Genomic DNA, 26,688 nt, shown 5'->3' with positions numbered 1-26,688 from the left:
ACTGCATCCAGTGATGCGGACCGTAGACAGCAAAGCGGGGGTGTCACTGCTGTAGAATTCAGATGCGAACTGATGACATTCTTGACTTTTGGACTGGTGGACTCTAGCAGTTTGCTAAGGCTACATTGTAAGGTTGTGATAGTCACAAGGATGTTAGTTTAGACACGGGAGGGCAGTGAATGATTTGCAAAGGGCTAAAAGTAGCCCAAGACCATTTGGCTCCAGTCTGCAACATTTTAACTCCATAATCTTGAAGCCCAGTCCTTTGGTCTTGTAGAATCTTTAACACAGGTCCAACATCTCTCCCCACCTCCCCCATTCTGTGCTCCCTTCCTGGAAACTTGAGTTCACATTATTGTTCATTGTACTGCATATTCAAACTTTATAAGTAATCTACATTGGAGCTGGTGAGATGGCTCAGTGGGCAAGGGTGTTTGCTGCCAGGCCAGCTGACTTGGAGTTCAATCCCTGGGATCCAGAGTGGAAGGAGAGAACCGACTCCTGAAAGTGGTCCTCTGACCTCTGTAACATGTACATGTTCCACCCCCAAGAATAAATAAAATGTCAAGTAATAAACATTTATTATAATAAGAGGCTGTTTAGGAGATTGCCCTGTTCCACCCACCACCCAGCAAAAAAAAAACAAAAAACAAAAAACAAAACTTCCCGTTACATTTTACGTTTGCTTTGCACATTTTTCTCTGCGCAGCTAGGTCACATGTGTGTTCTCGCACAAACAGTTCAGAGTATGCTGTGGACATGTCACCAGCACAGGATAGCTGGGATGTCATCTGCATTCTGGGCTGTGGTAGGAACTTGTGAAGTTGGCCTAAGTGCTCTCTGGATAGTATCCAGAGAGATTGGTTGTGGGCATACCTGGCTCTTGTATGGCGGTTTGAGAGGTAGGGACAGGACTGCCCTTTGCCCCTCACCTGTGACCAAAGCTCCCAGAGGTTCTTGTCTTCATTGTTACCCTCAGCACATTCCTATGTGCTAAGCAGTATGCCCTCTGGCCCCAGGTGCTGTGATGTTATCTCGAGTTCCTGTCTCTTTAAAATCACCTCTGCATTTTCCTTTCTAGCCTTCTGTAGCTGACACTGGGGTGCAGAATGATCTGGAAAGCGGCTGTGCTTCTCAGCCTGGTGCTGGGTGCTGGTGCTCTCCCTGTCGGTGTGGATGATCCTGAGGATGGCGGCAAGCACTGGGTGGTGATTGTGGCGGGCTCCAATGGCTGGTATAATTACCGGCACCAGGTAAGAAACTGAAGTTTATTTATTATTGGCTTTGTATCCACAAAGTGGTGTGGTCATTTTGGAAGACAATTTTGTCTTAGTATAATGCGGGATTTCCTTGTCTCTCACACTGGTGGCCTTCAGAACCAGGTATTATTCCCGTTTTGGGTCTGTCTGAAGTGATGGCAGCATCACTTGCCTGCCTGTCACAATTCAAAACTCAGTCTTCAGACATCACCATGTATCCTGGGTGTAAGATTACAAGGTGAGAGCCCTTGCTAACACCTTCATCTTACAGAAAGGACACTGAGGGCTGGAGAGGGAAAGTGACTTAACTGAGGCCCATGGCAAGGGGCAAGCAGGGCTGGAACTCTGGGAACACAGTCCTGACCCCTCTGCCCTCTGAGCCTCTGTCCCTTTACTTACCTTGTGTTTCCGCTGATTTGCAGAAACACCACATCAGCTTGTGGAAATGAGGGAAAAGCATAGTTAACAGACAGCCTCCTGCAGGGAAGAAGGGGTGGCCTTGGGAAAGCAGCTTGGCAGTGCTCACTGGAGAAGGTGAAATAGTTACCCCGTTTCCAAAGATCCCACCCCAGGATGTGGATCCAAAAGGAATGAAAACATGTCTATGTAAAATCTTGTGCTGGTATCAGCCTTACTCACATCAGTGTGGATGGGAACATGATCGGTGTTAAGCCTAGATCCTAGGGACCCTTCAAAGACCACCACAGAGACACGGGATACGTATTCAAATGCAAAGAGGCTTTATTCAAGTCCAAGTTTGGATTCTCCATCTGTCCGCAGCAGTGAGAGCAGAGAGCCCCCGAGTCCAGGCAGAGTAGGATTTTTAATCATAGCAGAGGTTGGGGTGAGGGGATTTCTAGGGTTCAGGACCCTAATTGGCTGACATTTGCCTAGGGGTATCTTGGTGAAGGAGAAATAGGTGTGTTCTAGGCTCAGTGGCATCTGTCAATCTTGCCAGGTGGTGGTGGCGCACGCCTTTAATCCCAGCACTTAGGAGGCAGAGCCAGGCAGATCTCTGTGAGTTCGAGGCCAGCCTGGGCTACAGAGTGAGTTCCAGGAAAGGCACCAAAGCTCCACAGAGAAACCCTCTCTCTTAACCTAATCTTATCTAACTGTTGGAATGTTTGGGATGTCAGGTACTTCCCTTAGATGCTCATCCTTGGGTGGTGTCAGCTTATGGCTTTTCATGGATCCACATGTTGCCTGCCAATAAACCTGTCATGGCAGCTGTATGGTCAAGCTGTTTTGGGCCTCCCTACAATCAGGCCATGGAAAGGACGGAGTACAAGTGCTTCAATATGGATGAATTGTAAACACACGCTAAGTAAAAGAAACCAGTCACAAAGACCACACGTTTAATGATTCCATTAAATGGCACTTCAGATTAGGAAAACCTACAGGGGCAGCAAGGGCTGGGTAGAGGAGAGACGGGGGATGGCTGCTCATAGAATTGGGGGTAGTGAGAATGTTCTGGAATTAGAAAGTGGTCATGGCTACCCGGCTAGTAAGTGGGAAGCTACCACGCTGTATTTTATTTTTATTTTTATTTTTGGTTTTTCGAGACAGGTTTCTCTGTGTAGCTTTGCGCCTTTCCTGGAACTCACTTGGTAGTCCAGGCTGGCCTCGAACTCACAGAGATCCGCCTGGCTCTGCCTCCCGAGTGCTAGGATTAAAGGCGTGAGCCACCACCGCCCGGCAACCACGCTGTATTTTAAAGGCTGACTTTGCCGGGCGGTGGTGGCGCATGCCTTTAATCCCAGCACTCGGGAGGCAGAGGCAGTGGATCTCTGTGAGTTTGAGGCCAGCCTGGGCTACCAAGTGATTTCCAGGAAAGGTGCAATGCTACACAGAGAAACCCTGTCTGGAAAAACAAAACAAAACAAAACAAAAAAAAAAAAAAATAAAAATAAAGGCTGACTGCTATGTAACTGATAACACTGTCATTTTAATAAGTTGACTTAGCCAGGTATGGTGGCACACCCCTTTAGTCCCACCACTTGGAGGCAGAGGCAGGCAGATCTCTGAGTTTGAAGCCCGCCTGGTCTACAGAACAGAGCTAGTTCCAGGACAGCCAGAACTACACAGAGAAACTCTGTCTTGAAAAACCAAACCAAACCAAAACAACAACAAAAGTTGATTTAAACTTTAGATGCAGGGTGCGTAGATTGTCACAGGATCATGCTGTAGACTCTCCTCAGAGCATTCTGAGGTCTCTAATCCTCACAGTGGGGCTGCATGGAGCCCAGCCTGTTCTCAATCCCCCTTTATCCAACAACACTTGGATGGAAGTGGCCAGCAGTTTGCCCAGTGTGGTTGTAGCTGGCAAGTGGTACATGGGGGGCTGAGTAGGATGCAGACTCAGCCAGCTGGCTTGAGAGCTGCCTAGTCCAGTAAGAGCTGCATGAGTCATGGAAAAAGTCCTAGCAGCCACATTTGAAAAAGCTTAAAATATGTAGGAGGGGCCGAGGAGATAGTCTGTTCAGTAAAATGCCTATTGTGCAGGCACTAAGACCTGAGTTCAACCCCTAGAACCCACTTAAAAAAACAAAACAAAACACCAAGGAATATTGGTGTGCTTGTACTCCAAACATGATATAAGGAGGTAGAGAGAGATGGATCCCTGGGACTCATTTGCCAGCCAGCCTAGTCTGTCTGGCAAACTCCAGGCCGGTGGGAGACCATGTCTCCAAAAGGGGGTCTGTAGTGTTGGGGGTAGGCTGGAGAGGTAGCTGAGTTTAATAGCACTCACTGCTCTTCTAGAGTACCTGGGTTTGGGTCTCAACTTCCACAGCCAGCAGCTCACAGCCTCCTGTTAACTCCAGCTCTAGAGGATCTGATGCCCTCTTCTGTACTCCTAGGGAAACTGTACATACAAACATACAGGCATATACATATTCAAATAAAAATAGAATAGCACCTGTCCTAGATCAAAGGCAACTCTTAAAATTTATTATGTATACAGTGTTCTGTCTGCATGTATGCCTGCATGACAGGACAGGGCACCAGATCTCATTATAGATGGTTGTGAGCCACCATGTGGTTGCTGGGAATTGAACTCAGGACCTTTGGAAGAGCAGCCAGTGCTCTTAACCACTGAGCCATCTCTCCAGCCTGGCAACTCTTATAAAAGAAAGCATCTAATTGGGGGCTTGTGTACAGTTTCATTGGGTCTGTTCATTATTGTAGCAGGAAGCATGGTCTGGATGTAGCAGGCAGAGAGACACTGGGCGGGATGTAGGCTTTTGAAACCTCAAAGCCCACCCCAGTGGACACACTTTCTCCAAGGCCACACTTCCCAATCTTTCCAAGCAGTTCACCAACTGAGGACCAAACATGCAAATATATGATGAGCCTAATGGGGGCCATTCTTATTCAAACCACCCCAGCACCTGAGGAGCAATACCCCAGCTTGTTCATTTGCCTCCACATTCACACACACACACACACACACACACACACACACACACACACACACACCCCTATACACAAATGTATAAATACAGAAATATATATACAGGAAATTTGACATTTTATTTAAACCAGATGTCCAAATGAATATCAATTTACCATGTAGTTAATAAAAATTGTTGTGGAGATAGCCTACAGTCTTTAAAGAGGTTTTCATTAGATTTATTTATGTATGTGTGTGTGAATGTGTGTCTATGTGTGTACTATTGCACATGTGTGGAGGTCAGAGGACAACTTGCAGGTGTTGACTCTTTTTCTTTCTACCATGTGGGTTCTGGGGATCGAACTCAGGTTGTCAGATTTGGCAGCAAGCACCTTTATCAGTAGAGCCATCTTGATGGCCCCTATGTCCTTTTTTGATGCTAAGTCATTGAAATCCAGTGTACACCAAGGTGTCTGTTTAGACTGTCCATGGTGCAGGCGCTTGGCTCCTGAACAGTGGCTGGCTATTGGCGGGTTTTTTCACAGACGGTGCTGTGTCCCTGTGTCTGTCAGGGTGCTTGTCTATATGTGTCAAGGGGGTTGGCTTAGGTGAAGTTCTGACTCATCTTGAATGGCCTTTGTGTGCTGACCAGAAAGGAAATTTGGCCTGATTAAGAGTTGTTATCATGACTGATTCCTTTGCCTTTGAGTGAAAAGATAAGTCAAGCACAGACCACAGGCAGCAAGCTTGCTGGTTTATCAGCCGCCTAGTTTTTTATACAACCATCTTAGGAAAATACATTAGTTAAACATTACCTTCATGACCATTCATTTTTTTTTTTTTTGGCATGTTGTTTGTAGACACAGCTGGTGTCTAATTCATGGCTATCCTCCTGCTTTATTGAATTTTTTTTCAAAACAGGGTCTCATGCTGTTGTCCAAGCTAGCCTTGAATTCAAAGCAATCCTCCTGCTTCAGCCTCCTGAGTGCTGGGATTGCAGTCAGAAGCTACCATGCCCAGCTGCTCCCAGAAACATTATTATTATTATTATTATTATTCAAAGATTTATTATGTACACAGTATTCTGCCTGCATGCCAGAAGAGGGCACCAGATCTCATTACAGATGGTTGTGAGCCACCATGTGGTTGCTGGGAATTGAACTCAGGACCACTCTGGAAGAGTAGCCAGTGCTCTTAACTACTGAGCCATCTGTCCAGCCCCTATTATTTTACCAGGAATACCTGGGAGAACTGCTGGTTCCTGGTAAAATATGAAATATCGAGATAGGTCAGGAAGTAGCTGCAGACATTAGTCTTTGTCTCCACCTAGGAAAGGATGGTGGAGCTGAGGCTGCATGGGTGCTGCATTGGTGCTTCAGATGTGAGTCTTTGTCCACCTAGGAAAAGGATGGTGGAGCTGAGGCTGCATGGGTGCTGCATGGGTGCTTCAGATGTGAGTCTTTGTCCACCTAGGAAAGGATGGTGGAGCTGAGGCTGCATGGGTGCCTCTGTTTCTAGTGGACCTCCAGCACTGGAGGTTAAATCATTTAAGAACTCTCCCTTGATCCTGTGCAGGTTTTAACTGAATGTATTTATAGAGGCTTGAGGTTCCCCAGGATCGACAGGAGGTCCAGTCCCCAGCTCTTTTTTTGATTTCAAACCATTTACCACATCCTTGCCAATGGCTCTGATATGCACTATGGTGATCATTTCTGCCTTGTTTTTTTCTGGACCAAACTGGATTTGTTTTCCATACAGGAATGAGAGCAGAGGGGGCTGGTCTTAGACACTGGTGGGTTACTCTGTTGAGGACAGACAGGCCTCTGGAAGCCCAGGGTCAGAGAAGAAGGTCAGGGTGAGGGCAGGAGCAGGAGGGGACAGAAGAGTGAGGCAGGCAGCCTGCAGAATGGGAAACCCCCGATCTCACAGAGGGCCACACAGTATCTAAGGAAGGTGGTCAGGACTAGGAGGAGGGTCTGGCATGTGGGAGCTGAAGCCTAGAATGAGGCAAAAGGTCATGGCTTGGACCAAACTTGCAGCAAATCTTCCTTTTGGGACATTCATGAGTCCAGACAGTGAGTCAGGTGCAGTTCATGGGGATGACAATGTGGGGATAGGATACTACCTGCCCGTTCCAGCACCCACATTCTGGAAGGAGAATGCCACCCTTACTGGGTGTCAGTCCAGTGCCAAGCACTAGGCATATATCTTATCATTTATCCTCAGACAGCTCAAGAGAATGAGTCTTATTTCAGATCTGTTCTAAGACTGGCAAACTGAGACACAGAATGGTTAGGCACCCTGTAAAAGGTCACACAGCCAGGCAAAAGTACAGATGGGATCTGAACCAGGCAGCATGACTCCACAGCCTGCATTCATCACTTCCCTCTACTTCCACGGCACAGGTATCTTTAAATTATCCAGTTCTGTTTTAAAATAGTTCCTTTCTCTCTTATTAAAAATTAACATGTGTTTAAAGTTAGCACAGGAAACTTAGAAAAATCAGATAAACCAAAGAGAATAGATCAGTTGTGTTCATTAGCTTCCTGGTGTCTGGTGTAACATTCTAAACTGTCCTCCCCCATAGCATCGCCTGAGGTGTTTAGATAGAATTGACTGAACTGGCTCACCATTCCATTTAACTTCTTTTACTTGGGGGCCCATGGTTTGCAAGGGGGTGTGGTGGTAGGGTGATAGAGAATCGGGGAGGAAAGGCTCACTGGCCAGACATTGACAAAGCTGGTTCTTGTGGGAACTCCCAAGTACCAGATATGGGTCAGGGTGTAGCTATAGTTGGTCAGGGGTGTGTGTGTGTGTGTGTGTGTGTGTGTGTGTGTGTGTGTGTGTGAGAGAGAGAGAGAGAGAGAGAGAGAGAGAGAGAGAGAGAGAGAGTTAGGAGAATAGGGGAAAGGGAGGGAAGGGCAAGGGGCTTCTGTGGAAGGAGCTATGGGAGAGCTGAGTGTTCCATGTGAACTTTGGCAATCCAAAACCACAGTGAGGGAATAGCCAGTCTTCCAGGTACCAGAAGCTCCTCCGTGTTTTAAGTGGCAAATGCGGAGAGCTCTAGGCTGGCCGCTTAAACTCAGGCCCATTTGACTCAAATCCATTTTCCGATTTTGAGGTCCTGTCTCCAGATAACCATTATAAAATGGTTACAGCAGCTCCAGGTGTCACCTCCAAACAAAAACTGTAGAGGAAAAAGAGGCCGCCTGTGCCAGTTACCGCTCTCGCTCTCAAGTGTGGGCCTTTTCCCGGGAGTCAGTCGGGGACTTTGCCCTCTCTGGCCGGCAACAGTTGCGTCACATATCACATGCTTATGTTCACATCAGTTTCTGGAGAAGGAAAGGGAGTTTCTAGGTCTGACTCAGAGTTCCTGAGATGATGCAAGAACGGCACATAGTCGAGAGACTGGAATAGGGATGGTGGGGAGAGTGGGAGTGAGTGAACAGTGAGCTGTATTAGAAGGACAAACTTACAAAGCCACAGTGTCTTCAGGCAACTAAAATTTGATGGAGACTGTCGTGGTGGTGCACACCTTTAATCTCAGTGCTCGGGAGGCAGCGGCAGGTGGATCGCTATAAGTCTGAGGCTAGCCTGGTCTACATAGTGATTTCCAGGCTAGCTGGGGTTACATAGTGAGACTCTGTAATAAAGATTTTTTTTTTCTTGGACACAGGGTCTCTCTACATAGCCCCGGCTGTCTGGAACTCACTATGTAGACTAGGATGGCCTCAAACTCACAGAAATCCACTCGCCTCTGCCTCCCAGCACTGGGATTAAAGGTGTGTGCCACCATGCCTGGCTAATACACATTTTTTGATAGAGAAGTTGGATTGTCTCCTACATAAGTACTAACAGGGCGGCACACCCCAAACCCTGTGAACCTGCTTAGCCGCTCCCCCATAACCATACTCAGTGCAATACCAGACTGTCTAGCTCAGGACCAGTCAGCAGACTCTTCCAGAAAGGGCCAGGCAGTAAATATTTGAGTGTTTGGAGTGCAGAGAGGCAGAATGGAGGCTGGTGGAGACAGGAGCCAGGCAGCGGAAGTTGGGGAAGGGAAGCGTCAGGGTGCTGACAGCAGCAGACAGTGCGAGCCATATGGTCTGTCCTTTAGACAAACTGCTCACTTAGGCTGATGTCTCTGAAGCTTGTCTTCAGTGGTGCAGAGGTCAGCTGCCAAACATCCTTTGAAGAGGGCATGCAGGGGAGGGTGGGGGAGGGCATGCTGGGTGGGGCTGGCATGAGGCTGCTGAGCCCAACAGTGATGAAGATGGGAATGTTTGGGGTAGCTGGACTTGCTGTTCCCTACTTACTCTGCTGTATAACGGGAACAAATGACATCAGCTCACTTTAAACCCCAGCCTCTTCCTTCGGACTTGGTAGAAGGCCGGGCACTGCAGAACCCCAGCTCAGCACCTCCCCACCACTGCACTTGGATGCAAGATGCCTGGGAGGCAGGATGCTGGGGAAACAGGATGTGGGGCAGGAGGGGAGGAGCTGGATGCACCTGTCAGGCAAGCATGCCTGGTCAGAGAGCCTTTCCCCGTGACTAAATACAGCACACACCAGCTGTATTTAGCCTTCGCTCCAAGCGCCCTGTCTTACTGTGCTTACAGCTGGTGGTGATGGCTGATGCCCACTGTACATGTGACATTATGAGAGGCTTCAGTATCAGGAAGTCATGGGATTCCTCTGTGAGCCTGGCCACTTCCCAGTGTCAGCTTTGAAATCTGCTGAGTCACAACAATCTCTGCTCACTGCAGAGATTGTGCCCTGTATTGAGGTCATGCTCAGCCCGGCGTCATCTCCTTTGGCTTTTCTGAGGGGAAAACACCAGTTGTGCTCTGTCCCCATCATCTGAGTTCATTAACCTCTTTATCTCCGTGCAGAACCTTTTGAATTTACTAAGGTAGAGGCAACTGAGTACTTCTGAGGAACCCGGATATGGCCCCAACTTCACTTGGAAGCCACTGAATGGGATTGGCGGTGGGGAGGGGGGGGCATGGAGCAAGATATCTGGGTTTAGACCCTGATCTCATCCCACTTATAAAATGGAGTGAGCACCTGCCTGTCAGGGTGGTCCTGAGGGACTGAGGCAGCCCTGGAATGCATCAACACAGGACTCATCATCCCTGTGCCTCTTAAGGCCTCTGCCTTGACCAAGGCATTATTTCTGTGCCATCCCATCCATTTCAGGCTCGCAACTCTGGGTTATTTTAGTAATTTGCATGAGCCAGCACCAGAACAATTCCATCACCCTATGTACCCTATGTGGTCCCCTAGAGTAGTTCTAAGCAACCACTAATCTACATTCTGTCTCATACATAAATTACAAATTGCCTTTTCTGATCCTTTGTAAGAGACAGGATCTCATGTAGCCTAGGCTGACCTTGAACTCACCATATAGCTGAAGATAACCTTCAACCCCTAATCTTGCTGTCTCTACTTCCCTAATGCTGGGGTTGCAGGTATGCTCTACCACAGTCAATCTTATGCAATGCTAGGGATTGAACCCAGCACCTCTTGGGTGCTAGTCAAGCACTCTACCAGCTGAACTACACCGCCAGACTCCGACTAGAACTTGATATCTATTCAGAAGTCCACAGTGTAGTCTTTGACTTTCTTAGATGATGTCCTGGAACACGGTCCACATTGCAGCAGGTGATGGTACTGCCATCCTTTTTGTTGTGACATAGCATTCCACTGTGTGGACAGTTGGCTTGTCCGTGTCAGGTGATGGGCATCGGGCCTGCTTCTCATTTTACTCCCATGGACAGTGTTGCTGAGCTCATGTATGTATGTGCTGGTCTTTATGAGGATAAATGTTTTGTTTTTCCTAGGTAGATACTTAAGGTAACTAGAGGCATTGTTAAGTAACTATGCAGTGGTTTTCTTCAGTGATGGGCATTTTACATTTCCACGAGGGATATCAGAAGGCTCCTGGTCCTCACTTGGTACTTGTTATTGCCTGTCTGGCTGGGGTGTGACATCTTGTGTTTCTCTAGTGACTAATGACATTGAGCATCTTTCTCATGGACTTACAGAGAATTGTCTTATTAGGTGGGTTAGGTGTTTTTCAAGCCTTTACAAACAAACTCTTGAGGGCCAAAGTGTTCTTTGTCTTTGGATGTAAGCCTTATGCAGTGTAGGCTTTGCTAATCTTTTCTATTCCCAGGTCCTCATATTTGGTGTTGCCAACACTTTACCACCTGAGCTCCAAGATCCTTTTTGTTTTCCTCAGGGTATCCTTATTTTTATTTTTCAGGGCTGGGCATGGTACCCAGGGCTGGGTGTGTGCTAGGCAAGTGCTCTACCACTGATCTGTACTCTACCCTTTCAATAGTATTTCTTTAAGATGATGTGTTTATATTTTTAAATTGTATGTATGTATCAGTGTCAGTTCGTGCATGTGAGTACAGGTTCCCACAGAAGCCAGAAACTCCCCTGGAGCTAGAGTTAAAGAAAGTTGCAAGCCACCCAACATGGGTGCTGGGATCTGAACTCAGGTCCTCTGCAAGAATAGTGAATGCTCTTAATTCCTGAGCCTTCTCTCCAGCCCTTTCTTCAGTAATGTTTTTGAAGCATTAAGTTTTAAATTCTGTGAAGTCTAACTTATTTGTTCTTTTCTTTATGGACCTTGCTTTTGGTGTCATATCTGTGACACCACTCAAGGTCTGTGTCATCACTCAAGGTCCTAAAGATTGTCTCTTATGTTTTCTAGCCGTGATCCATGCTGGGCTACCCTTGTGTGCTGTGGCAGACACTGTTCCTCCTTTTGCATGTGGCTCTCTCATCTGATCCAGCACCACTGTTGGAGCTCCTTCCTTCCTTAGTGGGGCTTGGGAAGCAGAATGTGAAAGGCCTTCACCTTTGTTCTTTGTCCCAATTGTTTGGCGACTGTGGGTCTTTTGTAATTCCATGTAAATTTTAGAATCACCTTATCAGTTTCTGCTCATCTTTTTTTTTCTTTCGTTTTTTAGTTTTTTAGAGACAGGGTTTCTCTGTGTAGCCCTGCCTGTCCTGGAACTTGCTCTGTAGACCAGGCTAGCCTCAAACTCAGAGATCCACCTGCTTCTGCCTCTGGAGTGCTGGGATTAAAGGTGTGTACTATCACACCTGGCAAAAGTAACCATTGCTGTGTATATCTCTGTGTATGTATATCCACCACTGCCCAGCTAAGGACAGACTCATAAGATCGATTGCTTAGACATGATAGCTGCTTTAGTTTGTGTGAACACTGGACAGAATCTCCAAATGAGGCGAGTCTCAGATCCTATATGACTGTATATGCGATGAATGATGACTTGTTTTGTTTCTGTCTAGATTTTAAGCCCCTTGCTTTTTCTTGGGGCTTCTGTAAATTTAACGATTTCTCTGCTGCTCTAAGATGAAGAACCATCAGGATCTGTAGTCAACATGATTGGCTTCTTTCTCCATGCACCTAGTGTGATGAGTGGGTCATGACCTTTATCACCTGAAGACTGAGTACTAATGAGCTAGGGGCCTGAAGTCAGTCCAGGGCAAACTGAAGGTGGACGTACTTGGTCTCACACTTAGCTGTCCACTTGTCTGGCAGCTCCTGAGTGCTGGGCCCACGCTTCCCATACAGTCACAGCAGATGGATGGGCATCCGGAGGCATCTGGAGGCAGAAGCCTGGCATTGTGGATGCTTTATTTTCTTTGTTACCTCATGTGCTGCTTGGCGTGCTGTGTGTAGTGGCTGTATATACGGAAGTGTCTGCCTGAGGATGTCGAGGCTGGCCACACGCACCTCGCTGTGTTTACTTAGGTGTCTGTTCCTGGAACAACATTGTTAGTGCAATGTTATGCAATGTGTTTCCTTCCTGACCTCAATTGTTCTGCATAGAGTGCAGTGTGCATCATCTGAAGCAAGGAATTCCAACAGGGATGGTTTCTGTTCCTCTTGATTGCCTTCTTTTGTTTCAAATTATGAAACTAGTCATTTTTTTAAAGGACCAGATCTCTTGTTGCCTAGGCTGACTTCAAACTCACTGTGTAGCTAAGGTTGACCTGGAACTTCTGGCCTGCCTTTACCTCCCCCAAACATATAGTAAATATAAGTGTGCCCCACCATACCCAGTTTGTGTGGTGGTGTGCTTGAACTTAGAGCTTTTGGCATGCTAGGCAAGCACTCTACCAACTGGGCTACAATTCCTAACTATTATCATCATCATCCTGTGGTCTAAAATATGAACACAAGGTGCTTAGTACTTTCAAGGGCCCTTGTTAACCCGTAGGTGTGACAGTGTGTGCCTATGTGTATGTACACCTGTCCCTGTGTATTTATGCACGTCTGTGCCTGTATATTTACACACCTGTGTCTGTGTTTACACACATGTGCCTGATAGTACTACCTTGCTATCAGGTAAGTATGTAGATCATAAGAGTGGGATCCTTTAAAATTGATGTTAAAAAAGAAATAAAAATGAATGTTTTAAAAACTAATCATTTTAAACCTTGACCAGTAAGGAATGAGTCATAGGAGCCTTCTGTAAGATAGATTGTACACCAAATGTGCCTCCTTCCCTGTGATATCTAAAAGCCAAGGGAATCATGTCTTCTAGGCAGACGCATGCCACGCTTACCAGATCATTCACCGGAACGGGATTCCTGATGAGCAGATCATAGTGATGATGTATGACGACATTGCCAACTCCGAAGAGTAAGTGGGGAGCTTTGAACTTGGCCGTGAAACAGAATTTAAGAACACTGTCAGGCTTCTGGGGCTCCTTAGGTCAGTGGACCAGTGTGGGAACGGGAGTGGCCCCAGGTGAAAAGCCACAGGAATGTTATATGTTAGGGTGCCTTGGCGGGGTGGCAGGAAACAGGAGATGAGCAGAAGGAGGTACTCTGAGAGGGTTGAGACCCTGCACCCTGAAGTTGGGAGCCTGTTCTTAATCTCTGAGCCGAGGCACCTGCCTGTAGGAGGTTCTAGTCTGTGCAGGACCTCCTACCATGCTCCTTTCTGGTGTGTGTTTAGTATTCCATGTGGTTCTCTTGCACACTTGCCCAGGTTTTTCCGGAACTGAGAAAAGGCAGATAGTGCTCTGAGCTTAGCAGTTTCTGAGTTCTGGCAGAGTCCCTCCAGATTGGGGCACCTGAGCTTGGTGTTCAGTTTTGCTTTGTGTCCTGTTTGTTTGTTTTTTCTAGACATGATTTCTCTGTTAGTCCTGGCTGTCCAAGAACTTGCTCTGTAGACCAGGCTTGCCCCTGCCTCCTGAGTGCTGAGATTAAAGATGTGTGCACCACCACCGCCTGGCTTGTCCTTCCTTGTTTATTGAGAGCAGTGTTGTTTGCATGATCTTGTCCCAAGATGCTCTCTGTTTTGAAGGGAGACTCATTTTGTGTTGCAACTGTGTCCTTGAATTTTTCAGCAACCCTACTCCAGGCATTGTGATCAACCGGCCCAATGGCTCAGATGTGTATAAAGGAGTCCTGAAGGATTACACTGGAGAGGTGAGCACATCCTCATCTGCAGCCCAGTGGCTTTGGGCCTTAGTTCATTCATAGCTTCCCCCCCTCCCTTATTTGTGCTTGAGAATTGAATGGGGAGAGATTTTCTTGGGGAAATGGTGCTGGGGCTGTAACCAGGGTTCATATAATCTAGTCAAGTGTTCTACCACAGAGCCATATCCTCAGCCTTAGTTGTTTGTTTGGATTTTTGAGATATGGTGTCTTTTTTTTTCCGTTCAAACTAGCCTTGAACTCTTGGACCCATGCCATCTTCCTGCCTCCCCCCCTCAGTAATGGGGACCATAGGCATGTGCTACTGTATCTAGTTCAATCAGAGTTTTGGAAGCCAACAGAGAAAAGGAAAAACAGGGCAAGTGTTCAAAAAAGGTTACAGTCTATTGCTATTTAGACTCTAGCCTTTGCATGTATCAAGCATGATAATGTATTTCCTTCAGTGACAACCTGAATTTCGTGAGGTGTTAATCCGGTTAAAGATTATCTGTGCTCATTTATAAAAGTCCGTCTCCTCAGCCCACACCTAGCACAAAATATGTCAGGATTTTCCTGAAGATAATTTTTGCAGGGTGGGGGGGGGACGGGGGGGGGGGGGCAGCATTTCTCTTTGTAGTCCTGGCTGTCCTGGAACTTCCTCTGTAAACCAGGCTGGCCTCAAACTCACAGAGACCTGCCTGTCTCTGCCTCCCAAGTGCTGGGATTAAAGGTATGTGCCACCACCCAGCATCTATCTTTGAAGATAGATTTTTTTTTTTTTTTTTTTTTTTGGTATTTCAAGACAGGGTTTCTCTGTGTAGTTTTGACGCCTTTCCTGGAACTCACTCTTTAGCCCAGGCTGGCCTCGAACTCACAGAGATCTGCCTGGCTCTGCCTCCCGGGTGCTGGGAAAGGTGTGCGCCACCACCGATTGGCTGAAGATAGATTTTTTAAAATTAACTTTCTAATACATTCTTCCCCAAATGGTTAATTTCCTCCCAGTTTATTGATATTGTATAAACTGGCATTTATGGTCTTTATATGTTTTTTTTTCTTAACTTTCTAAGGATGTGTTAGGAGGCAAACACGGACCCAAAGCTTAGCATTTCTTTGTTTTGTTTTACTCTATGGTATCTTAAATTCAAATGGAATGCAATATAGTTGATCCCATCTTAAGAGATAATTTCTTTCTCTATAGGTCTAAATCCTGGTGGTAGAATTGGGGATGATGTGGTTTTTTTTCCTTTCTGTTTTTTGCATTGGTTTTGATGCTCGAGGGTCCTTAGACATCTAGTATCCTTGGGACTCGGGCTCTGAGGTAGCAAGCTGGAGGCAAACCAAGGCCCTAACCCTTCACTTCCTCTCTTTTGCCCTCTCTCTGAGTATTTTTTTCCTGTGCTGGCAGAATCTTTTTTTTGGGAGGGGGTCCCCCACTTCACAGTTGTCGAGAAGGAGTGAAAAGCTTGCTGAGTTACCACCTGCCTCAAACAAGGTGGCATTTTCACAGTTCGTAGGCCCTGGGGCCCCAGGAATTGATGCCATCCTGGCTTGGTGTTGGGTATTTGCTATTGAGCTTGAAGCTGGGTGCCCTGGGTCTGTCGTCACAGACTCTATAAAATGTTCTTGGAAGTAACAGCCACATTTGACTCTGACTCCCAATTCCTTGTAGGATGTGACTCCAGAGAACTTCCTGGCCGTGCTGAGAGGCGATGCAGAGGCTGTGAAGGGCAAAGGGTCTGGAAAAGTCCTGAGGAGGTACCGTCGGTTTCATGGACTCCACACTCTTAGAGCTGCAACCTTACACAGAGGATCTAGAGAGGACAGCTTTGTCCTGACCCAGGATAGGTCACACAGGGCTGATATGTGATTTGTCTGTTTCTGTGCCACATACAGACCCCTGCCATCCAGGGTCCCTTATGATTTTTTCTTCCTCATGACTTCATGCAAGTACCATTAAGCTACAATCCTAGCCAGCCTGCCCCCGTTCCCAATTGCCTGCCCCTCCCTAGCGCAGCCTTCCATTTATTTTTTGATACAGGGTGTCATTAAATTGTCCAGGATGCTCTTGAACTTGTAGTCTGACTCATCCCCTTTCTGCATTTTTGAGACAGGGTCTCACTATGTAGTCGTGGCTGGTTTGGAACTCCCTGTATAGATAGATCAGGCTGGCCTCCAGCTCAGAGATCAGTCTGCCTCTAGCCTCTTAAGTGCTGGTATTAAAGGCACGTGATACCACACCCTGCTCAAACTCCTTAACTTTTTTTTTTTTTTTTTTTTTTTTTTTTTTTTTTTTGGTTTTTCGAGACAGGGTTTCTCTGTGTAGCTTTGCGCCTTTCCTGGTACTCGCTTTGGAGACCAGGCTGGCCTCTAACTCACAGAGATCCGCCTGGCTCTGCCTCCCGAGTGCTGGGATTAAAGGCGTGCGCCACCACCGCCCGGCCAAACTCCTTAACTTTTTGATGAAGGCAGCTTTTCAGAGACATGGACACGGAAACAGGAACGGGAAGCTGTGGCTCCTCTGGCTCACGCTCTTCTGTCCTCTCTTGGCAGTGGTCCCCGGGATCATGTGTTTGTTTACTTCACTGATCATGGAGCAACTGGACTCCTGGTGTTCCCTAGTGAGGATGTGAGTTCTGCTTACCATTTGGATTGTCGGTTTTTTGTTGTCATTGTTATTTGACATTGGGGATTGAATGCAGGGCCTTGTGTATGTTAGCCAAGGACTGTACCTCTAAGTATGCTCCTAGTAATTTTTTTTAACATTAAACATTGATTTTTACATTTATTTTATGTGCATGTGTGCCATGTTACCCATGTGGCGGTCTAAAGACTATTTTTGGGAGTCGGTTCTCGTTTTTTTTTTACATACTGCAGGTCCTGGGGATTGAACTCAGGTCCTCAGGCTTGGCAGCAAGTCCTTTTACTGGCTAAGCCATTTCATGGCCCCCTTCTTAACTCTTTAAAGATAAATGAAAAGGATGTTTTTTTTTTCTTTTTTTTTGGTTTTTTGAGACAGGGTTTTTCTGTATAGCTTTGCGCCTTTCCTGAAACTTACTTGGTAGCCCAGGCTGGCCTCGAACTCACAGAGATCCACCTGGCTCTGCCTCCTGAGTGCTGGGATTAAAGGCATGCACCACCACCACCCAGCAAAAAGGATAGTTTTATTTATCTTTAAAATTTAAAGGGAAATAGAAAAGAAGGCCTGTGTATTGAGATTAAACCTATGACATGTTTTCTAACGTCGGTATCAGTGCCGTGGTAGGGAGTGGGGGACAAATGTTGCAGCTGGAAGGCTGTATTTTCTAGCTGTTTCTCTCCATGCCACAGTATCAGTCAGGGCTGAGTGTACATTGCAGATACAGTACAAGAAAGTCTCAATGCCGAGGACAAAGCTATGCATGGAGAAGCGTCTTTTCTTGTCTTTCAGTGTGCAATGGAATGGCCTGAGATGGCATTCTAGATTTTACTGCTCACCGTGGTTTCTTTTACTGATTGGTTGGGAAAAGGACTTTAAAAGGTGTTGGTGGCTTCTCTAGGCTGCTGGTCTGAATGTGCACCTTCTTACCTTTTAGCTTCATGTCAAGGACCTGAACAAGACTATTCGCTACATGTATGAACACAAAATGTACCAGAAGGTAACTTTAGTTCCTGAGTGCCTTGGGGAGGGAGGAGCCCGCGGGAGGTACAGGAGCAAAGCCCACACTGGCACAGCTGGCCCTTGGACAGGTCGCTGGGCTTTCTGGATAGGGTTTCACCTGGTCGGCTTTAACTAGTGGTGTGCCAGGGTTCACTTAGAGAGCTTGTTACCACACAGTGTGGGCCCCGCCCCCAGCTTGGACCTAGCAGGTATTGGCAGGGGCTATGAATTAGCTGCTGCAGATACAGGGACCACATATGAGGACTGCTGTTCCTGAGACTACCCCAGTTTGGGACAATTGGGGAAGAACACCACTACCTTATTCTCTGTCCACTTTGACCCTTTGCTCTCTGCATCCTCTGTAGAAACTGTAGAGGGTGGGGTACACATGAGGTTAATGCAGAAAGATGGCCGCCTTGCGGCCCGGCTCTGTGGAGTTATTGCTGTCAGGTACCAGAACCAATGTCTTCAGCATTGTGAGCTCCAGTCTTCCCTGTGTTCTGCTAACTCAAATCACTTTATTCCATTAGTGAAGAAATGTGATTACTTTTTGTCAAATGGCTTCTGTAGCCTTTGGTAATGGCTTCTGTCCAGCAACAGTGACTCCCCAAATCCAGAGCAAAGGATAGTGGGCAGGGGTGGAAAGAGTGACAGCCCAGTGGCCGGCACTGTCTGCTGGGAGCTCACCTGTCCTGATGTCTTGCAGATGGTGTTCTACATTGAAGCATGTGAGTCTGGCTCCATGATGAACCACCTCCCCGATGACATCAATGGTAGGTGTTGAACAGGCTGAGGGTGGTTGTACTGCCCATTTGAGACCAAGTGTTCCACTGTGCAAGGCCACTGAGGGCAGATAGAGGACATGCTTGTGGCCAGATCTGGCTTTTTCTGCTCCACAAGTATTCGTAGGGAGTAAAGATTCTGTGGGGGACTGGAGACGCGGTTTAGTAGTCAGGAGCACTGGCTGCTCTTGTAGAAGATCTGGGTTTGAGTCCATCTAGAACTCCAGTTTCAGGGGAACTGATGCCCTCTTCTGGCCTTCTATGATTCAAGGTACATGAATAGACAAACAATCACACTCACAAAATAAAAATAAAGAAATGCTAAAAACAACAACAAACCCCCAAAACAATAGTATCAGGAAGAGTCTCTAGGCGAGCTTTACAAAGACTGCCCAAACTTGACCAGCTCTGTTCCTTTGCTGTGTGTTGGTCACTCAGTCTCCCTGATCTCAGGCAGGTAGGTGACTTGGTCCTTGAATGTGGGGATAATGACTGCCTGCATGTTAAGAGTTACATCTTAAATGCAGATACTTTAAAGGTCCTGCCCAGCTGAGTGGTTTTTATGAGGCAGAATTCCTGTAGTCCAGGCTGATCTCAGACTTGCTATGTGACTGAGGATGACTTTGAACTTCTGATTTTCCCTCTACCTCCCAAGTGCTGGGATTACAGGCATGCACTACCATGCTTGACTTTTTTGTTTGTTTGTTTATTTGTTTAGTTTAACTGTTTTGCAGGGCCTCTCGCCTGCTCAGCAAGCATTCTGGTGTACCGTTTCCCAGTTCGTTAAAATCGGTCAGCCATCTTCCCCTAAGCTGTGTTCTAAGTACACAAGATTTTGCTCATAGCTGCAGCCAGAATCCCTCACTTGGCCATCTTCTCTTCACATTCGAGAGGACTTATTGCTCCATTGCTCTGAAGGGACAGGGCCATGCTCTCCCAGTGCTGAATACAGTGCTGAATACAGCTTTGGTGTCACCGAAGGAGGGACTCCAGTTTTAAGGGTAGTCCAAGGCTAGGAGTAAAACATGGCTCACATACCTTGAATCCATTGTAGTTTACGCAACTACCGCCGCCAATGCCAAGGAGTCATCTTATGCCTGCTACTATGATGAGGAGAGAAGCACATACCTGGGTGACTGGTACAGTGTCAACTGGATGGAAGACTCTGATGTGGTAAGGCCCTTGGTGAGGACCCGTCAGCCCACTATGGTATAGACCTCAGGGTTTGGTCCTCGAAGGACTTCTGTGTTTTTCTTCTCGCAGGAGGATCTGACCAAAGAGACGCTCCACAAGCAGTATCACCTGGTGAAGTCCCACACCAACACCAGCCACGTCATGCAGTATGGGAACAAAGTGAGTGGGGACTTGCTTTCTTGCTCCCTAGTCCTGGAGTCCCAAGCAGACTCATTCAGTCAGAACTTTGTCTCTTGATAAAGAGAAACGGGATCCAGGCATGGAATTGTCTCAGCATGGCTCTGCCTCACATAGCCACTCTGTCCTGGGGTCTCAGGCTCAGGAACCAGACCTGCTAGGTTTGCACGTACAGACCTGGGCATTAGGGTGAGCTCTTTGAACCTGTGCTCAGAGCCCTTGCTTGCAGGGTAGCCAGGTACACCTGGGAAGCACTGAGCTAGGACCTGTCATGTGGCAAGAGGCTGTGGAAACTGAAAGAAAGCCCACATTCTGTTTCATGACTGTCCCACTGAACCCCACATTTTGCATTCTCCAAAGATATCTGTCTCATGCCAAGCTGTGAGTCATTAGTTTTCCTCATTGGCTAGAAGTTGGAGAGTGTTCACACATACCTCACTGCTAACTCTGTCCCGCAAGGACCAACAGGGTCAGGTAGTAGTACTCACGGGGCCAGAGTGCTCTGGCTGCAGAGGCTTGGGCCTTGGGTGGGAAGGCTTTGGATGTATAGCTCAGCTGAAAAAAACTTAAAAGATTCCAGTATGCCATTCCCCAGGCTTCAGAGATCTGTTCTGGGATGCAAGCTCTGGCATTCTAGAAGAAAATTCATAGCCGAAAGCCCAGCTCACTTTTAACACATCCTGCAGAGCATGGCCTGAGAGGCTGTGAGCCTGTCAGCAGTGGGAGAGCCACAGCACACAAGAAGTGGGCCCAGGTTGCTTTGGCCTGGCCTGGCACTTGAGTGGGTGTAGGAGAGGACAGGACATGGTGAAACCAGACAGTGACGCGGGGAATACCCTGATTTTTTCTTCAGCTTCCCATTCTCAGTACAAGTGCTTAGCTTGGTCCATTTCTAGTCTGTCTGTCTGTGTGTCTCTGTCTCTCTGTGTGAGTGATGAATCTTTTGGAACTTGCTGTTTTTCCATTTGTAGTTTGGTTTTACTTTTAGAATGAGTTTTGCCTTAATGTTGCTCACTTTGAGAACGAGAAAGTCATTTCTTTCCCCGGGTTGAGTCTGTCTTGACCTGTGCAAGTAGACTCAGATGGCATTTGTATGCATTTTGTTAAGCGCCTGAGGCCCAGTGTCTGCCTGGTCCATGGCGCTAGCTCTGCCATTCTCTTGGGACCCAGACTTCAGCTCTAGCCTGGACAGATGCCTGGAACCTCCTTGCTCCTGGTCCCTGGGGACAGGCAGGGGAGCAGGGGTGACGAACACATCCAGGGTTGCCCAAGTTAAAACAAACTTTGCTCAACTGTGGGTCTGCAGTTGGCTTTGCAAAGCACACTGGGTATTTCTGAAGTTCTTCAGTGGTAGATTTCAGCCACATGCATGTGTCATTTTGCCTGTCAGTTGTCTCTGCCTGAGTTGGTCATGTGTTTTCAGGTGACTGGGGCCCTTTGGAGTTCTTAAAACTAGGAGGGAACTATGACCTATGACCCTGTCATGGAGGGGCCGAGCCAGGGTATGCTTTGACACAGCTCCTTTTCTCACCGAACTGGGTCGTGTTTGTGTTCTCCCCCCTCCAGTCGATCTCTACCATGAAAGTGATGCAGTTTCAGGGTATGAAGCACCGAGCCAGTTCCCCTATCTCTCTGCCTCCAGTCACACGCCTTGACCTCACCCCCAGCCCAGAGGTGCCCCTGGCCATCCTGAAAAGGAAGCTGATGAGCACCAATGACCTGCAGCAATCCCACAATCTCATGAGACAGATCCAGCAGCTTATGGATGTAAGTAGTGACCAAAGGGACTCTTCCTCGAGACCAGGCCTGTCTAGACTGACACGTGTGTGTGTGTGTGTGTGTGTGTGTGTGTGTGTGTGTGTGTGTGTGTGGCCCCTGGTATACACACCAGCAACCAGAACTTAGGGTGCTTCCTCCCCAGATATAGAAAAGAGTATGGCCTCTGTGCTCTTAGAAAGCAGAGCAGTAAATTTGATTCTTGACTTTGATCCCTTCAGTGACAGGAAGGAAAGAATTGAGGTCCAGCTCCTCGGAATCTTTCTATGGGTGACCCCTTCCAGATGTTTCTCTCTAGTCACTGGTCAGTCTTTTTTTGGGGGGAGGGGGGGGTTTTGAGACAGGGTCTCTCTGTAGCTTTGGAGCCTGTCCTGGAACTCGCTTTGTAGACCAGGCTGGCCTTGAACTCACAGAGAGATCCGCCTGCCTGCCTCTGCCTCCCGAGTGTTGGGACTAGAGGTGTGCGCCACCCCTGCTTGGCTTTTTTTTTTTTTTAATCCAATCTATAAAATCAGGTTGTCTCATGGTCACAGCCTGAAGTTCTTCCTGAAACTGTCTGTCACAACTGTTGATGGAATTGGCAGGAGTATCTTTTTGATCAGAGCTGTGTACTCTCATTCCTGCCTGTCTGTTCCAACGAAGCCACTCTGTGTTCATGCTTGTCCCCAGTCAACTGGCACACTGATGGACACATGGAAAGATTAAAAAAAAAAAACCCTATATTTCTTTCTTTCTTTCTTTCTTTCTTCCTTCCTTCCTTCCTTCCTTCCTTCCTTCCTTCCTTCCTTCTTTCTTTCTTTCTTTCTTTCTTTCTTTCTTTCTTTCGAGTCTCATGTATCCTGGGCTGAGGATGACCTTCACCTTCTGACCCTCCTGCCTCCTGAGTGTGGTGTTCCATCATCCCCAGTGTGTGTGGCTCTTAGGATTAGGACTTGAACCCAGGCTTTCCTGCATGTGGGCAAGCCCTCTACCAGCTGAGCCACATCCCCAGCCCCCAGGTGGCTTTTTTTTTTTCTTTTAAACTTGTCCCATCGGAAAATGACAACTTGAGTGGCCAGGATGTGTTTTTAACTGGTGTCAAACACAGTGGGAACAAATGTCCTTCTGCTTTCTAATCTTTGGCCTCTTGATGCCTTTTATTGGTCCTAGGGAGGTTTTGTCCATGGGAGTTATTACGTTTGTTGTTACTGCATTAGGAGTTAAAATGATTCAGGCCATGTGTCAGATGCCTTAAATCCCTCGCACTTGAGGTGGGGGCAGGGAGGTCAGGAGTTCCTCAGCTACATACTGACTTAGAGGTTAGAGGTCAACGTGGGTTAAATGAGACCCTGTCTCAAAACAAATAACAATGACATGAAAGGGCATTCTGTCTTTGTCCTCTGGGTAGTCACAGACACTAAACCCGGGTTTCCTTGTGTTGGCTTGAGCAATTGTGTACATTGTAGAATTTCTCTGGTGTCTGCTGTAAATCTGAAAACTACTTCTAAGCCTATACACTTACTGGATTCAACAGTTTCTTGGTAACTGTTGCATTGTTACACTTTTATGTAAAATAAAGAATTAAAAAAAGTCAAGATTTAAAAAACATTTAACTTATTCAGAAATAAGCATAAGAAACTCATTTTGTGAGCTTGTATATTTTCTGAAAAATAACCGTGTTCAAAAAACAAAAGCACCTTTTTTGTGTGGGTAGAGCAGCATCGCTTCACATTTACAAATTTTTCTGTGCCCAGTGTGAGAGAAGACAGCTGGACACTGTGCTCATGTTTACTCTGTGGCTCTGGGGTTTTGGCTGAAGCATAGGGAAGCCGTTACAGGGACCACAAAGCTCTCTAGGGACCCTGTATTTGGGTCCAGCACACAGTGGGTGGTGAGTGTGGAGAATTCAGCCATGAAGGAAAGCTTTCATGTGTGGGCAGAGACTTGGATGGAGAAGTCAGGTTCAGGTTCGGCGGAGTCTTCTATACAGTGCTGTTTTATCCTCTGGGAGAAACCTGGGGCCTCTGTGCTTCCTATGTAACCAGCCATGGTTTCCTGAGCAGGCAAAGGTGCCCCCGGAGCACACAGCTCAAATGAGGAGGCTAGCGGTGTGCTTCGGAGGCCGGTTTAAACCAGGCACAGGCTGCCTGCCCTGCCTCTGGGTGTCAGGTATCAGTTCTTCCATAGTGGTAGGAGGTCAAGAAGGCCAGGTCTTTCCAGTGTCCCAGAAACCAAGCACACACTTTCCATCTCTCTTGAATGCATTTCTCGGCCTGTTTTAATCCTCTGTGGGTTGAAGGCTATGTCAGGAGCGTTGTTTGTATATGCTTCCTACTGTAGGGCCCAGAGAGAGTCCATTAAGCTGATTTGAAATGCTGTCTTTTCTTCCTAGGCCAGGCACGTCATTGAGAAGTCTGTGCACAAGATTGTCTCCCTGCTGGCAGGGTTTGGGCTCTCTGCTGAGAGCCTTCTGTCGGAGAGAGCCATGCTCACAGCACATGATTGCTACCAGGAAGCTGTGATCCACTTCCGCACACACTGCTTCAACTGGCACTCCCCCACGGTGAGTCCAGCCAGGGTCCCCCGGCCTCCTTGCAGCTGAGATCCGAAAGCTAAACTCAGGCGCATTGGCTTATAGGAGGTTCTGCCTGGGCCTTAGGAACATGGATACCCAAGTTCGAGGTTATATGTCTGGGTCCCAGAGAGTCTACCAGAGTTGTGGCTAACAACTCCCCGTACTGTTGGCTTTGAAGGGTGCTTCCTTCTCTTGATGATATGGCCCCACCCGTCACCTGGCCCTCACATCTGCCAGACATTGGCTTCTTCCTCCTCATGTCTCCTAACCATTTCCCAAGACCATGCACACCCTGGTCCATGGAGAGGGAAGAATGATGATGCTTCTGCCCGTTGTAGATTGTCAGTCAGCAAGCAGTCCCCTAAAAAAGTCCTGTTACAAGGGAATGCTTGGATCCTGCTGGAGAAAAATGGGCAAACTGTGGCCTGTAGACCAAGCCCTGGCAGAGGCTGCTTTTACATCTTTGCCATCCAGTATGGCGTTTGGATGCCATCCTTCTCTCCTCTCTGCTGGGTTCTCAAAATCAAAGGCAAGGTCCGCCACCATCCAGCCATCAACAACGAGTCCTACCCTCAGACTTGACAGTGCTTTAGCAGACCCATCAGCTCCCTGAGGTCATGTGGGGCTCTTACCTATGCGCATCTCTCCCGCAAGAGTATGTAAATACCTGTAGATTGACAAAAATGATGGAAGATCCATGACCCAAACAGACCTAGAACCCCTGGCTGAAGTAAATGGCTTTGTGTCTGAATGCAGAAGCGAGGTGAGCTGACTGCATGGCCGGGATGCTCATGTGCGGTTCTTTGTTCTCTTGCAGTACGAGTATGCACTGAGGCATTTGTATGTGCTGGCCAACCTCTGTGAAAAGCCATATCCGATTGACAGGTAAACAGCACTTGGCACTAGGAAGACGGGCATCACTCTGAATGCATCAGGGGCATACCACTGGCCTAGGAAGACCTGGCCTGAGTAGACAACAGTGCCATGGCCCAATTTTGTTCTGGGGCCACTTGTCAGTGGAATCAGAGGAGCTGGCTTCGCAGTGGTGATGACCAGGGACTTTGTCCTAAGTGACTCCTGCCCAGGATTGGATTATGTCTTGCTTTCTTCAGGGTTGGCCTAACTCACCAAATTCGTCTTCCTGTCTCTTGCAGGATAAAGATGGCCATGGACAAGGTGTGCCTTAGTCACTACTGAACTGCTGCCTTCCCAGTGCTGCTTGAGGAGTGAACACAGTCCCTTTGAATGTGTCCCAACCTGAGACTGAAAGGGTGGAGCCAGAGGCGGTACCTAAGCCCAGCTCCCCAGGAATGCTGTCAGCCCCTCCCAGGGCTTGCTTTCTGAAGACACTGACCCACTAAGAAGCCAGTTCTGGTGGGAAAGCTCCCTGGAGAAAGGAACTTTTGCTTCTTAGGAGTTTTTTGTTTTGTTTTGTTTTTGTTTTCTTGTCCATTAGCTTTCAAGAGAAAATTCACTGTGGCTTCTGTAGCCATTGAAGGAATCTTCTGGGAAATTGGAAACTGAAACCTCTCTGTCTCCACAGTGATTTTCCTGAAGAGGGCTGTAAGCCTCGAATGGAGAATTATTTTTAGAAAAATATGATTTTTGATTGCTTTTGTATTTTATTCTGTGATAATGGATGTATTAAAAAAATTGGTAAAGTGAGACATTTGTTTCTGGCCTCTGACTTCATGGTCTGTGTTTCACACTTGTGGTGGGTCCTGTTCCCCTCCTACCACTCTGTCCTCCATTGCTCCATACTCTGTGAACTTGCAGCCCCCACACCCAAAGGCCCCCACACCCCACAGGCCCCCACGCCCCAGGCCGTGTCTCTTGTTCTGGAATGCCCCACTTTCCCTTCTTCCTCCCATTCAACTTCAGGGGGGCTTCCGCCTCTCCATCTCCCTACCTGTTGTGGTTTGAGTGGGGAATGTTCCCAACAGGCTTCACTGCTGAGTGTTTGGTCCCTGGCTATCAGCACTGTTTTGGGAAGTACTGGAAACTTCAGGATGTGGGGCCTAGCTAGAGGAAGTAGGTCGCTGGTGATACACTGTAGAAGTTCTGCTTGACCCCGAGGTTCTTTCGCTTGGTTTCTTGCCCAATGAGAGGTGTAGAAGCCCCTGTCTGCCATATACTGCATTTCCGCCATTACGATGTTCTGCCTGAGTAACCGTGCACCAAACCGTCCGAGACTGTGAATCAAGTATTAGTCTGACAAAGTATTAGTAACAGTCTGACACTATCAAAAGCAGCTGTTCCTCCAGCCCTCTGTGGGTCATGCATCTCTAGCAGCATGGCCAGGTGCAAGGCAGGGAGGGGACAGGCCCCTGGAGAAGGTGAGCTCCCCAGGGCTGAGGCACTCAAACTCTGTTTCTCTAGCACAGCACACTCAAAGTCTAGTGATGGGTTTGTTAGAGAGGTGGAGTCAGTGCTGCTGTATCCCATGCAGG

The 26,688-nt window shown here is 47.5% G+C and overlaps 1 protein-coding gene across 2 annotated transcripts in view; it reads left to right on the top strand.

Moving 5' to 3' along the window:
• The window catches only part of Lgmn (legumain), a 35,999-nt gene extending 10,096 nt beyond the window's left edge, over positions 1 to 25,903 (top strand). For both annotated transcript variants that reach the window (XM_052738825.1, XM_052738826.1), the window contains exons 2-14: positions 1,082 to 1,253; positions 13,239 to 13,336; positions 14,049 to 14,130; positions 15,788 to 15,873; positions 16,669 to 16,744; positions 17,691 to 17,753; positions 18,462 to 18,528; positions 19,592 to 19,710; positions 19,801 to 19,890; positions 21,475 to 21,675; positions 24,056 to 24,226; positions 25,056 to 25,123; positions 25,393 to 25,903. In XM_052738825.1, the coding sequence (XP_052594785.1) occupies positions 1,110 to 1,253; positions 13,239 to 13,336; positions 14,049 to 14,130; positions 15,788 to 15,873; positions 16,669 to 16,744; positions 17,691 to 17,753; positions 18,462 to 18,528; positions 19,592 to 19,710; positions 19,801 to 19,890; positions 21,475 to 21,675; positions 24,056 to 24,226; positions 25,056 to 25,123; positions 25,393 to 25,435 (1,308 nt within the window). In that variant the 5' untranslated portion in view covers positions 1,082 to 1,109 and the 3' untranslated portion in view covers positions 25,436 to 25,903. The remainder of the gene's footprint in view (positions 1 to 1,081; positions 1,254 to 13,238; positions 13,337 to 14,048; positions 14,131 to 15,787; positions 15,874 to 16,668; positions 16,745 to 17,690; positions 17,754 to 18,461; positions 18,529 to 19,591; positions 19,711 to 19,800; positions 19,891 to 21,474; positions 21,676 to 24,055; positions 24,227 to 25,055; positions 25,124 to 25,392) is intronic.
• Positions 25,904 to 26,688: the final 785 nt, after the last annotated feature.

The sequence above is a fragment of the Peromyscus californicus genome, unplaced genomic scaffold (genome assembly GCF_007827085.1).
Source record: "Peromyscus californicus insignis strain IS unplaced genomic scaffold, ASM782708v3 Scaffold_15__1_contigs__length_86483966, whole genome shotgun sequence".
NCBI lineage: Eukaryota > Metazoa > Chordata > Mammalia > Rodentia > Cricetidae > Peromyscus > Peromyscus californicus.
The sequence above is the reverse complement of the archived record's forward strand: the minus strand, read 5'-3'. Positions and strand labels throughout refer to the sequence as shown.